General features: G+C 46.9%; 1 protein-coding gene across 1 annotated transcript in view; it reads left to right on the top strand.

The window, feature by feature from the left end:
* Positions 1–6965: 6965 nt before the first annotated feature.
* AMPD3 (adenosine monophosphate deaminase 3) overlaps positions 6966–14601 on the top strand; it is a 39858-nt gene continuing 32222 nt past the window's right edge. Inside the window, exons 1-2 of the mRNA XM_090264080.1 lie at positions 6966–7066; positions 11279–11504. Of these exons, the coding sequence (XP_090120206.1) occupies positions 7042–7066; positions 11279–11504 (251 nt within the window). The 5' untranslated portion in view covers positions 6966–7041. The remainder of the gene's footprint in view (positions 7067–11278; positions 11505–14601) is intronic.

Raw genomic sequence — 14601 nt, 5'->3', positions numbered from 1 at the left:
ATCCTTACCCCTTTGGCTCTTCCTGGCAAGGGAGATGTATTGCGCTCTGGCAGTCTGCTTTCTGCCCTTGAACTTCCTGGTAGCTGCTTTGCCAGGGGAGCTGCTAATGGCTTGTCTTGGCTGGCAAAAGGCTCTGGGGTGAGTTTTGAGAGCCCTGGAGCAGGAGAGGCTTGCTAACTAGAGTGTTATTTCCCCAGACTGTTGGGTCCTTGTATGTGCCTGGAAGCTTGATGATAACAAATTAGCAAAGGAGCTAAGGTGAAACCTGGAAGCACTAGGAGGAATTTTAGCATGGTCCTCAGCCCTTGTTGGCTGTCCCCCTGGATGTGGTGACCGACATTTGACCATCTAAAGGGAAAAGCTGGCTGCAGCTGAAACCCTCATAGGAAAAGTTCCTCCCTTGGATGTGAAGCATTAATGCCGAGGGGTCTTCAAGCTGTGGGGCCAAGCACATAGAGTCCTTGTCAGCTCTCAGCTCACTGAGCGCTGACAGCAGGTTTGGGGTGGTTAGCTCCGCCTGGCAGCAACTCTGAGGGGCTGGCTTGCTCTGAAGATGATGGTGGGAGGATGCCCTGGCTAAGAATCATGGGGCTTGCATAGGTGGATTGCTGGAAGATTCTTGGGCCTCTCAACCTGACCCTCAGCCCCATCTCAGTCGTTCTGATATTCTGGATAACGAGCGAGTGGCTCTCAGCTAGGTCAAGAAAGGGTATGCGATGAGGCCCGTTTCTTTTGTCTTCATACTAGGTGAATTAATTTTCAAATAGCCTCAAAATCAATCCTGTATCTTGAAAATATTATGGGAAGATAAAAAGTAGCCTTAGAGAAAAGCAGGAAGATGCCTTCTCTTCCCTAAAGCTAGTCATTGGCCTTCCTGATTCTTCTACCAAATATATTAATTTCTTAGTTCTTCTGTGTGCTGGCTGCATATCTAGGACAGGAGACCATGGCTTTGGGCTTTGATATATGAGAAGCTGGGGCATAAAGAATGGGCTCATGACTGGAGTGCTGGCCATGCAAACTCAGCAAGAAGTATAATTCATTGAGAAGAAGGCTATTTCTCCTGATCTGGTTTCACATTTTAACATGGTTTCCTTCTCCTTGTATCCAAGTAAGAGCTTGAGAGAGAGCCTGGCGCACAGTAGTACTCCATAAATATTCTTGAATAAAAGGATCCAGTGTCTAGATAAAAATTCACGTTTATTTTCTCAGTTGGACTCTCTCTTACCAGATGTCATGATGACAATGATGTTGCTAGATAATACTTTTAAAGTGTGTAAGTTGTGCCAGATACTATTCTAAACGCTTTACATATGCTAATTAATTTGATCGTCATGGCAACTTGTGAGGTCAGTACTACTATTAACCCCACTTTATATGGAATAAACTGAGCCAGAGAAATTTAGTCACTTGCCCAGGGTCATGCAACTAAGTGGTGGAATAGGATTCAAACCTAAGTAGTCTGGCTAGAGTCCATAGTTTTTTGGAGTATTTTATTGATTACGCTATTATAGTTTCACAATTTTTTTTTCTTTGCCCCCCCGCTCCCCCCGCCTGGTACTCCCCTTCCCTCCATCAGTCCCCCTTCCCTTAGTTCATGTCCATGGGTCATGCATATGAGTTCTTTGGCTTCTCCATTTCCTTTTCTGTTCTTAACATCCCTCCATCTATTTTTTACCTACCAATTATGTTTCTTAATTCCTGTGCCTTTTCCCCGATCTTCCCCCTTCTCCCTCCCCACTGATAACCCTCCATATGATCTCCATATCTATGATCTGATCCTATTCTGGTTGTTTGCTTAGTTTGTTTATGTTTTTATTTTTTCAGGTTCTGTTGTTGATAGTTGTGAGTTTGTTGTCATTTTACTGTTCATAGTTTTGATCTTCTTTTTTGTAAATAAGTCCCTTTAACATTTCATGTAATAAAGGCTTGGTGATGATGAACGCCTTTAGCTTTACCTTGTCTTGGAAGCACTTTATCTGCCCTTCCATTCTAAATGATAGCTTTGCTGGGCAGGGCAATCTTAGCTATAGGTCCTTGCTTTTCATCACTTTGAATACTTCTTGCCAGTCCCTTCTTACCTACAAAGTTTCTTTTGAGTAATCAGCTGATAGTCTATGGCAACTCTGTTGTAGGTAACCCTCTGCTTTTCTCTTGCTGCTTTTAAAATTTCCTATCTTTATCTTTAATCTCTGGCATTTTAATTATGATATGTCTTGGTGTGGTCTTCTTTGGGTCCACCTTGTTTGGGATTCACTGTGCTTCCTGGACTTGTATGTCTATTTTCTTCACCAAATTGAGGAAGTTTTCTTTCATTATTATTATTATTATTTCTTTTTGGTTTTTCAGGAAAAAAGTTTATTGGGGGAATCAGCAAGCAGGGAGCGAGTCCTGCCATGGGTGGCTAGGACTCCAAGTTTCTAGGGGAGAGAGGGGTTGCTTTATAGGGGGAAGAAAAAAAGGGATTTTTGAGCTTAGTCAGCCGTTTGGTTATCTCGCAGCTGTGGGTGTGATGGGCTGATCAAAGCAGAACTCGGTTTTAGTTATTTTAAGTTTGAAGCACCCTGTTATCTCCCAGGTAGTTGCAGGTGGGGAACTTCCAGCCCTGAAACATTGTTATCTCTTAGGCAGCTGCAGGCAGCGGGGAAAGGGGTCTGGGAACCGGGGATGTCATTCTAGCCTTTTTGTTTTAATAAAAGGAGGTGAGGCGTGGGGAGTATTTTTGGGCAGCAGAGTGGTTTTGTGTGCCAGAGACTGGATGGGAGAGGGGTTGTCGAATCTCTCTTCTATAATGACTTCCTGCTGAGTTAGGGCAATGGGAGAGGGTTGACTGCTGGCTCAGGGTCTTCTCTTGCCACAGGTTGATATCTGTAAGATTGTCAGGTTTCCAGTGGGGGTGCAGGAATACGTGGGTGATGTTGCTTGTGTCTCTTCCTGGATGAGGACGAGCTGGGTGATGGTGGGTTCAAGATCCAAGGTTAGAGGAGATTCAGGTATCTGTCTGGATGAGTATTTCTTCTTTGTATCTTTGTTTGCTGGACTTCCATGCAGTTTGGTTTTCTGGAACTTCTGGTTGTTTCTAGTTTTGAGGTAGTTGTATTCCTTCTTAGTTGTGGAGGGAGACACAGTGTGTCTGTCTACGCCTCCATCTTGGCCGGAAGTCTTTCATTATTTTTTTAAATAAATTTTCAATTTTTTGCTCTTCCTCTTCTTCTTCTGGCATCCCTATGATTTGGATGTTGGCACTTTTGGAGATATCCCAGAGTTGTCTTATTTTCTTCTCATTTTTTTGAATTCTGTTTCTTCATTCTGTACTGGTTGACTGTTTATTTCTTCCTTATGTTCCAAACCATTTGTTTGATCCCTGGATTTCTTCCCTTCACTCTTGGTTCCCTGTGGATTTTTCTTTATTTCACTTAGTGTAGCCTTCATTTCTTCCCTTATGTGTTTGCTGTACTCAGTGAGTTCTCTGAGCATCCTTATCACCAATGTTTTGAACTCTGTACCTGATGGGTTTGCTTAGTTCTTTTTCTGGAGTTTTGATCTGTTCTTTCATTTGGGCCATATTTCTTTGTCTCCTCAATTTGACAGCCTTTCTGTGTTTGTTTCTGTGTATTAGGTAGAGCTTCTTCAGCAACCTGTGTTGGTGCAGCTGTTACATTGCAAGGGGTGGAGCCTTAGGCATCTGCCAGGGCTGGGCAACCCGTTTCTCCACTTTGTGGCACTTATGTGGGGGAGGGGTCAGAGGGAACAATGCCACTTTCTTGGCACTCACCCGTTTCCAGTCACTTTACCCACTCTCTGTATGCAACTGACACCCCTCTAGCTCTTGCCTGGGTGGGTGGGTTTGCATTTGTTCAAGGATTTTGGGACTCTCCTGAGAGATAGGCAGTTTCTTCCGCCACCCCAAACCCCACTGGTTTTCACAGCCAGAAGCTATGAGGCTTTATATTCCCAGCGCTGGAACCCTGGGCTGCACAATCTGGCTTGGGGCTGGGATTGCTCCCTAGGTGTCCCTCCCAGTTTTTATACACCACATGTGAATGTGGGACTGCTTGTTCCTCTGGCTGCTGCCTTGCCCCTGCAGTCACTTTGCTGCTGCCACAGTGCATTTTCTCTGCCCCAGCTTCCCCTCTCTGCCCCTCCTACCCGTCTGGATGAATATTTCTTCTTCTAATCCTTGGTTGTTGGACTGCCATACAGTTCAATTTTCTGGCAGTTCTGGTTGTTTTCTGTTTTGAGGTTAGTTGTGATCCTTCTTATGGTTGTGTCTACCTACGCCTCCATTGTGGCTGGAAGTCTAGAGTCCATATTTTGAACCATACATTGTACTGACTCTGAGCAAGCTATAAGTAGGTTAATCATTAGCTCATTCACTCATTCATTATTTTAAGTCTGCATTCTCAAAGATTTACTGATGCCTACTATAGCCCAGGCACGTGGACACAATGGAGCTGATATTTAGCAGGTGAAGCTCCTTTGCCCATGTCCCATGTGAGTCATGCACACTTCAGTAAATGAAACAGCATCCTTTTGAGAGGGGACATACTTTTCTTGATAGGACATAATTTGATTCCAGTCTTTTCTGTCTTTGGGTGTTTGTACTGATTCCAGCCTTCACTGTTTTTGGGTGTTGGGCATGTAAACGAAAAAAGAGAATGTAGTCTGGTCTCCTGGGTAGGAGATACAGGTCCTGGGCCCAGTTATCACAGATTGCCTTGATGTTTCTTCAGAAGGGAATAGGGCTTTGAGCTTGGGACCGGTACTTCTCAGTCCTAAGAGACCTCTAGGCCATGTGGCTCAAGGCCTAGATATGTTAGGCTCAAGAGGAAAGTGTGAGGTCCTAAGTGAGCTTGCCCTCCTGAGAGAGAGCCACAGTTTCCTCTTAAATTGCCACTGTTATGGAAGGTCTTGAATCCCTTTGGCTGCAGTGGAACCCTTGCCTGTTGTCTCAACCTGTGTCTTGTTAGCAGAGGTGCTGCCTCTCTCTGTCTCGACCTGATGGAGTGGGCCTCACACCCATAGCTGGGCCCCAGGAAGGCATCTTTCTCTAGGCTGGAAAACGAAGGCTCAGAGTGGAAGGCATTTTCCAAAGCCCAGGCCACGGGATATTAATAGGCTTTTTTTTTTTTTATTTGGTGGCAGTGGTGGGAGGGTCAAACAGGTTTGTTAAATTAAACAAAGTTAAGCAGTTTTCTTCACTGCAGAACTTCTCAGGTGTTTAGAATCTGCTAGCAGGAATTGCGCATGAATCCCCATAAGAGACTATAGTATGCAGTATTTTCCAAGCCTTATGTTCTACAGACTACATTTTGGAAAATGCGTATTTAGATTAAGGCTATTAATAGTCTGGTTTAAGGTGCAGAATGAAATTCCTTGAATATGTTGAGTTCAAGTAATTTCTCAGATGCATGAGCTAGGATGCTCCCATTGCAGCCCCCTACCCTCCAAAACCTCCCCTCTCCCCCAAACACACCAGCAGAAGGAATCATTTAACTCTTCTTCCATCTGGCAGAACAGTACTAAGGGCTTGAATTTTTTCTCAGTGATTTAAGTACGTTTAATTATTTAATGAATAAATATTACCTTCCCTGTAGGTTGCTTATAGCCTGCTGGTTGCACTGTTTATGAAACAGCTGTGAGAACAGGTGGGTCATAATCTCTGGGTAGCTGAAGCCCAGCAGTGGCCCAAGGATCGTGTGTCAACTATGTAATCCTGCTCTGTACGCACAGAAATTATTATGTGGGCTCAGGAAGGCACAACTTCACGATTGGACATGAGAAGGTCACTCAGACCCAGATGAGGGCTAGAGCCAGCCTCCCAGTAAACAACTGACCCATCTTTTCTGGGCTCTTCTCCCCAGGATTTCAACAGCACCACAGAAATAGCCGTTTTGCTCATGGTTATTTCCCAGATCCATGCCACTTATCTAAGTGACTGGGAGACTGTGTGTGTGTTCTGAAACTTCTCACACAGGCCTGTCCTTCTCCTACAGGGTAGATAAAGAGTGGAGCTTTGTGCCCTGTGATTCTGCTTTAATCCACCTTGTGGATTACTGTGGGTCACTGGAGGCAGCCCCACGTTCCCCAGAGGGAGCAGCAGCTGCTGGTGGCAGGCTGACTGAGTCTAGCCAGGGCTCAGGAGGCTTCTCAGAGCTGGAGGCCCACGTGGAAGCTGTGAGCAGCCGTAAGGAAAGGGTGGCAAGGATGGGCTCAGGTGGGTGAGGCAGGACATGCTTTGTGTGTGTGTGTGTGTGTGTGTGTGTGTGTACGTGCATTCCGTCACACTTTGGTAGAGCTTGCTAGGCTGCCCAGTCACCAGTGATGTGCAGGTTCCTTGGGGCAAGAAAGGAAGGTGTGGAACAAGGTGTGCCAACTTTTCATCCTGGCTTGCTCCTGCCTCAACTGAGTCTCTGAGTCTCTGTCCTTTCCTTGGAAAGGAGGAAGCAGTTTGCAGACCTTCTCTCTTTCAGAGGAGGAGGTGGGTGGAGCCTATATTTGCAACTGGGCTCACAGCGTCCCTGCCAGTCCTGGGGGTGCGCTCAGGAGGGTTGTTTTGGGGGTGCCTTCTGAGAAAAGGCGGCAGAGGTGATGGTATTGCATGTTACTGCTCAGTTTCAGGAAGGGTCTGGACGTTAGAAGGAGGCTGTACTTATCTTCTGGGGTTAATCAGGCGGGCTGAATGTACTGCTGCGTTGGGGCAGCAGTGGTTTTAGCTTCTTGCTCTGTAGGGGGCTGTGGACATGGCCAGGACACTGCATTCAAAATACAGCAGCCGTGGATGATGGGCATGACCTGAGCCCTTTAGGACTCTTGGAAAATTTCCACTTCTGTTTCATATTCACGGGAGAATTTCCAGCCCAGACTTTTCCTGCTCTTGCTCAAGGCTGCTCACAGATATGCAAAGCAGAGACCTCCTCCCACCCCGGCAGCGGCAGATAGGACCCAGCTAGCTGCTCTTGCATTGACTCAGCTCAGCCTCCTGGGCAACACGCAGCCCTGGCCGAGTGCGTCACCTGTGTGGCATCCTCAGGAGCAGCCATGGAGACTCCAGTGCCAGGTTCAGGTCTGTGTCTTGGGTTCTGATGATGGGAGTCTGGCAAGAGCAGGAAACAGCTCCGTTTATTTAAGGAGGGGATTTAAGTGGCACTGTGCTTCCTTTCTGGAAGGGCTGGGGTGCCACAGTTATTGTTTGTTGAAATCGGTGGCATTTTACAGCTTTCTAACTTTGGGGCACTTCTAACAGGCTCGCTGGAGAGTGTTGTTGTATGTAACGGTGAGATAAGCTGTATCACTCGCCAGTGCTGGTGAATTCACAGTTAAGCCTCCCAAGCCTACTGGCTCTAGCCAGCAAAGTTGAAAATAGGCTCGAACAAGCTGCTGGAGCTGAAGCTTTGCTTTGCATCTGCAGAGTGGGCTTTCCTCGGCATGTGTCCTGACCTGTCTCTGTAGGTCTGAGAAGAGAGAGGGAAGCGGAGGGAAGGGTTGGCAGGTGGGAACTGTCTAGCACGGCTGTGCAGAAGACAGCAAGTGTACAGGAGGTTCCTAAGATGCACTGACTTAGCCCGGCAACCCATCTGGGTTGCTTGGCTCACAGTAAGGCATGGAATGAAGCCTTCACTAGTTATTTAAGACACTGGTAATAGCTCTGCAAGAGATTCATATGGGTTCTGTTGAAAAACGAACAAATAGGGGGGTCTGTGCGGAAATGCTACTCTATCTATGACCCTTGAGGTGTTGATGTGCCTTGTGAATCTGGGTTGAGGGGCTGTGGAATGCAGCGTTTCCCTAGTAATTGACTATGGGAACTGTTTTTACCAGCAATAGGTATCAACTTCATATGGGGCCCATTTTGAAAAAGGCTGATTTAAGCTATTTATGTGAAAGGAAGGAGATGTTTTGTAGAAAGATGCATTCTGAAAAGTATGCTTAGTTGACTGGAGTAAGCTAAACATACTTCTTGGAAGAACATGGCAAGATCTGGCATAAGAGCCCGCAGACACAAAGGACCCCCTCAAACACCCATTTCTGGGGGGCATGGGGGTGTGACTTGGTCAGGCTTGTGTGTATTTGTAGGGGTCAAGCATAGGGGATAGGAAGGTGGTGATAGTTTGTCCAGGGCAAGAGCTAACGCAGACATGCGTCTCAATGGTGTGATTCTCTTTGGGCTGGTCTCTCTGAGGTGTGGGTTAGGAGTGGGCAACTGCCAAAATCTGGGATGCTGAAATTGGATTGTTTTTCTATGTTGATCTCTTTTCATAAACTCTTTGGTCTCTTCACTTTCTATCTCCTCTGTGTTTGTTAAAATGACATTAAAACAGCGTTAATGATCAGAGTCAGATATTGCCTCTCACACAGGGGATCCTGCAGTTTGAGAGTGTGTCTCTCTTACAGCCCTTGTCCACAAGGGGACACATTTTCGTATCATTGTAATCAAAGCATAGGTACAGTTTTATTTACTCATTTTTTTCACTTACTGTTATTTCCCAAGATACTTTATATGGTTGCGCTGCCCTCATAATTATGATTTTGGCTGCCTAACAGTGTTTTAGAGTGAGAGTGCTTTAATTTGGACATTTTAAAGCTATGCATGTAAACATCATTGAGCCTTTTCCTTCCTTCAGTGTCTTTTCTTAGGAGCAATTTCTAGAAAATGTTAAATGATATGGCTGCTTCCTGGCATTGGCTGCTCCTTGCCTGAGGCCTAGTGGATGTTTACTTCTGATTAAGATGTGAGGTTTTGGAATGTTGCCCTTCACTGGTAGCCTTAGAGGTGGGAGATGAAGGTCCGGATGTGTTCTGACCTAACAGCTCCTTCTGGATCTAGTTCTCTGTCTTCCTTTCCATTTCTGTCCCCTGTCACCTTCTTCTCCCAGCCTCTGCTCTGATGGTTTCCAGCTTCCCCTTCTCTCTGCTATCAGGACGTGGCGATCTCCAGTCAGCTCTGTTCCTCTTCCTCTTTGCAGGCCAGGCCTTTGCTGTTGTCTTGGTCTCTGCCACCGTGGACTAAACAGTTACATGTGGAGGTGCCGGCTCCCTCCCCACTCAAGCCCCTGAGGCTGAGAGAGGTCCAGGCCAGGCAGGGTTCTGGTGTGGAGGGAAGGATGAAATTGGTTTCACAGTTGAGGGGCCCACAGATGTTCTCTTGACTGCCCATTACTATCTCTTGCCTCTTTCCTCTCTGTGTCAAGAATTAGACCCATGTGCTGAAAAGAAGACCTGAGCAGCAAGCCGCCTGGGCACTGGAAACTTCTCTGGTACCTAAAATTATTGCACTTAAAACTGAGAGGGCCTCGGGGCCACTTAGTGTAGTCCCTTTAGCTCACTGCTGAGAAAATGGTGACAGGCAGAGAATGACTGTCCCAGGGCTGCTCTGTGAGTCCCTCCTCCTCTGTAATTGCTTCCTCTTCCTGCCAGACAGCAACTGGGCACTGTCTCACCTTCACCCCTATTTGTCGGGCTGACAAAACCACTTCTCTCTTTAAACCTTCTCTATAGCAACCATGGTAATAAGTGGACGGGAAACTCTTCTTCCAGAGCTGCTCCTGGTGAGGTGGCTGTTGAGGGGATGCAATATTCACCGATTCCATAAGTGTGATGCTGGGAACAGTAGGGACAGTGGGGACACCTGTCCTGACACCCAGATGGACAAGGAGAAGCAGGACAGCAGAGCGGTTAGGAGTACAGATGGAATCAGGTGCCAGGTTCGCATCTCTGGGCAGAGTCTCGGAGAGGAACCAAGGCTGAGAACAGAAAGTTCCTGCTCACTTACTAAAAGTGTGACCCTGGCAAGTGACTCTCTGGGCCTTCATTTTGTCATCTGTAGAATGGGAATAAGAGGATTAGCTGAGTTAATAAGTATCAAGGCAGAGGGTACTTAAGTGCTATGTAAGTGTTGAAAAAAAGAAAAGAAAGGAGAAAAACAGAAAAGAAAGGAACCAACCAGGTGATTTAGGCCAGCTACTGATAGTAGGAAACGGGTATGCAGAGAGGTGGATAAGGGCAAGCTTCTCTGAGGAAGTGACTTTTTAGTTGGGCCAAGGAAGGTAAGGAGGGTCCCTGTCTCCAAACCTTTACAGTACCCCTCACCCCCCTTATCCTCAGTTTTCCTTTTCGTGGTTTCAGTCACCTGTGATTGACTGTGGTATGGAAATAATAAATAGATAATTCCAGAAATAAACAATTCATACGTTTTAAATTGCATGCCATTCTGAGTGGTGTGATGAAACCTTGTGCCATCTTGCCCCGTCCCACCTGGGGCAGGAATCATCCCTTTGTCCAGCATCTCTATGCTGTAGACTCTTCCTGCCCGTCAAGTCACTTAACCTTCACGGTCATCAGATTGACAATCTTGCAGTAAAAGTGTCCAAGGAACCTTTATTTTACTTATAATAATGGCCCCAAAGCCATTCACATAACTTTTGTTCACATAACTTTTGTTATAGTATATTATTATAATTGTTCTATTTTATTATTAGTTATTATTGTTCATCTCCCACGGTGCCTAATTTATACAATAAACTTTACCATAGATATGTATGTATAGGAAAAATCATAGTATATATAGGGTTTGGTATTATCTGGGGCTTTAGGCATCCACTGGGGGTCTTGCCATGTATTCCACATGGATATGGGGGGACTTCTATATTTTATTTACTGTGTACTGGTAGAAGTTCCAGAGGGCTCTGAAGACAGTGGAACCATAATCACAAATTCTTTCTTTTCAGCAAAAGGCTTTGTTTTATATGATGAAGAATTCAGCCTTGGATTCCCCAGAGCTCTGCTGTCATGTCCTGTGACCTTAAGCTAACCTTTAAACCCTTTGGGCTTTGGTTGATCTCCTCTGTGTGGTAGCAGTGAGGTCTGGTCATTGGTGCACCTGGAATGGCCTCCTCATAATCTGCAGGAGGAAGGTGCTGACCTCTCCTTTCCCTTCTCCATCATGGAAACAAAGCCGGGAAAGGCAGGGCTGTGGTGTGCTTCGGATCCCCTGAGGTCAGGCAGATGGAGGCACATTTAGTTAGATAGTTCATTCTTGGACTTCTGAACACTTGCTTTCTCATGAAATGTAAGTGGGCCCACACTCTTCACATCCAATTACTTGTGGAGCTAGTTTTAAAAATTGGCATGCTGGGTTTGGCCAGGGGAAATCCCGAATCCACAGCTGACCCTGAGGACTGGGTGCCTGGTCCTTATTTCGGTGCCTTCTTCTCCCCCACATGGTGACTCAGGCCATCCAGTAATTCAGGAAGGTTAATGCTTGTTCTTTTTCTGCTAGCCGAGATGCCGCGCCAATTCCCCAAGCTGAACATCTCTGAGGTGGACGAGCAAGTCCGGCTCCTGGCCGAGAAGGTGTTTGCTAAAGTGCTCCGGGAAGAGGACAGCAAAGATGCCCTGTCGCTCTTCACTGTCCCTGAGGACTGCCCCATTGGCCAGAAGGAGGCCAAGGAGAGGGAGCTGCAGAAGGAGCTGGCGGAGCAGGAGTCTTTGGAGACCGTGAAAAGGTTTGTCCCCGTGACTCAGCTGTCGTGTGCACAGTTGTGCAGATCCAGGCAGACTGTGGGCATTTGTCCTGAGATGAGGTGGCTCAGGGGAACTGGCCTGTCCCAGGGAGCTGAGTTTATTTCTTAAGGACATTTCGGTGACTCTGGTTGAAAAGATTAAAAAAAAAAAATCCTCTCTTCACTGTTGTTTTAATAATGAATCAAGTGCATAAATGCACATCATTTTCAAATGCAATTTCCATTTTCTTTTTGGAAATTTGAAGAGTTCTTGGGAAATACAAATTTTACTTCTTTTCATCACGTGACAAGTACTTTCCATTATTAATTAGCTCAGTTCACTATTTACCAGGTTCTGTGCTGAGCAATGAGGATGTAATAATGAACAAGATCACTGTAGCCCCTGCCCTGTAGCGTTTACAGTTGGTCTAGACAATAATTAAGTAACTGGACAAATTAATTAAAAAATAAGTTGTGCTGTATTCGTCATGGTCTAATCAGGAAAACAGAAACCCCTTGAATACTGGAAGTAGGATTTTAATGCAGGGACTTGGTTACAGAGGTGGTAGAGAGCTGAGAAGACAAGCAGGGGAGTGGGAGGCAGCCCAGGCATTAGACACAGTGGCAAGCAGCTGCCACCCTATGTTGGAGAGACAGTGGAGAGAGATGGAGTTGCTGGAGCCCAGGGTGGAGAAGTTGGAACTGCAGTGGCTTTTCCAGTGGACACGGGAGCCAAGGAGGCAAAGCAACAGGTGCAACGATGCCTCCCAAGGCAGAGAGAGAGACGCAGGAGATACTGGCTTTAACCTTTGACATCTTCCAGTTTCCTGGTTGCCATTGGCCAATGTAGCCAGAAACCAGCTGACACATGACTGGAGACGCAGGGGAGGGTGAGGAGTGGATCTGAGGACAAACAGGCCCAGGCCCAGGCCCGGCCCAGACCAGGTGCTCTGAAGGAAATGAATAGGAGTCGAGAAAGGGAAAGAAAAGGTGTGTGTGTGTATTGAGATAGGGGGTGGATAGTCCTTTTCTAGAGGGGGTATTTAAGGAAGGTTTCTTGGCGGAGGGGTAAATGTAGCTGATACGTAAAGGATATAATGGGACTAGCACATGTAGAGCTGGGTGAGAGCCCTACAGGGAGAGGAGCGAGGACAAAGGCCCTCTATCTTCAAGGCCCATGTCTGGTAGAGGTGTTGTTAAAAGGGTAAGAGCCGTGACCTCAGGCATCAGATTAACTGGCCTTGTGCTTTTCGATAAGAAGTTTGGCTTTAGTCCGAGTGCAGTGGGAAGCCCTCGCCTTTTCACAGTTTATCTCACCTGGGAGGGCAGAATTAAAGAGTTGAAAGGCTTTGATGAAGTGTCTAGTGGGGCTCTCACTGGGGGCCTGTCTGGCCAGCACACTGCAGACCTCAACGGCTAACGTCGTGGAACTGGGTCTTTCTGCAACCTAGTCAGCAACCAGATTCTTTTAAGGTACCTCTTTATTTTTAAAGGCAAGTCCTTTCCTTGCTTGGTAGTATAGAAGTACAGTCTTTTCTTAACTTTGTTTTGGAAGGAAGTAAAAAGTCAAGTATTAATATAAAGGCAAGAAGAGAGCTTCACCACCCATAAAACAAGTGCTTTCCTTCCTTGGAGGGGTTGTGAGCCCATGAAATGAAGTGATTTTTGTGCCACCACCCAACTCTGAGTGTCAGCCTCATATGGGGAGAGGAGGGGTGGCCCCAGGCTCAGCGGCATGGCCATCACTGCTGGGTGAAGAAGAGCATGATTGTAGGGACCCTCGTCCACACTGGCTTATCAGAGGGCGATCTTATGGACTGACTGTGACTGGTCTGTAGGACCTTCTGTGTCATATGAATTGATCATTTTAGACCTTTAGTAATGAGGAGTCCTGGCATTTTTGATTACCAGCAAAAAGAAGTTTCTGACTCCAGTTCCCATTACAGCGTGACACTGGGCCTGACTCTGTATGAACAGATTGCTCTCTTATCAATGCCCAGGCTAACGGCAACATGGGAGTCTTCCTCCTCTAAATCCAAAGGGGGCTCCGTAGTTTCCAGAAATCCCTCTGCGAACTCCTCTCCAGAAATGTTCTGTCCCTACTTCTTTGGTTGCATTGATCTCGGTTTGCCCCCATCTGCCCCCGTTTGCCCCTTCTGACTGGAAGCTCCTGTATCTGGCTCTCACCGCTCCCCCGGGACCCAGCCCGGGACGTAGCCTGTGTGAGTGAGCAACGGATGTGTAGTGGAGGAAATGGGTCCTGTTTCCCCATGGCCACCACAGACACTACATAACGGCGGCCGCAGCTGCCTGGACCGTGGTGTTCTGCCACTCACTAGTATGCTCTGTGACCCTGGGCAACTTAGGAAATCTCTCTGCACCCTAGTCTCTTCCTCCTCTACAAAATGCAGATGGTAATAGAGGTTGCTTTCCTGAGTTGTTGTGAGGAATGAGGGAATTAATATCTGTGAAAGGCCTCGGACCCTGCCTGGGCCACACTAAGCCCCATGCAGATGTTCACTCTCCAACTTCCTGCTGCTGCGAGGGAGACCGGCTGCTTCTCGCTGTGGGGGAAGTGCTGGGCCGTGCACTTCCCTTTCCTTCCGTCATCCCCACATCATGCTTATCAAGTGGATATTCGTATGACCTTGGTTTTGCAGGTTAGGAAACTAAGGCTCAGAGAAATTAACTTGCACAAGGACACATACTGAATGAATGCCAGAGAAGAAACTAAATTCATGTCTTTTGAATGCAGAACCCCACACTTGGACCACAGGGCTCTCCCCATGGTTAGTCAGGGGTGGGGTCTTTGGTTCCATCTGGAACCATGCCACTGGCATGACACTGGGTGTTGCTCCCCAGGACAGAATTGCCAGCTTCTGCATGAAATGGAGGGAAGCTGGGCCAAAGTGCCACTCTGTCCCCTGGCTTTTTTTTCTGCCAAATGACAGCCTCGTCCCTGGACTCCGTGTGCAATGTATCCGTGTCCTCAGGGGCTGTGCACCTCCAATTTTGTCTTTCAGTTTCACTGCTCAGTAGATATACCGTTATGCAAATATTCAGGTGTGGACAGTTTTGTGCAGGAACTTTCTCCCCAGCT

This window comes from Furipterus horrens, unplaced genomic scaffold, assembly GCF_987537825.1.
Source record: "Furipterus horrens unplaced genomic scaffold, mFurHor1.1.pri manual_scaffold_2, whole genome shotgun sequence".
Lineage (NCBI taxonomy): Eukaryota > Metazoa > Chordata > Mammalia > Chiroptera > Furipteridae > Furipterus > Furipterus horrens.
Note: the sequence above shows the minus strand (reverse complement) of the source record. Positions and strands in the feature narration are given on the sequence as shown.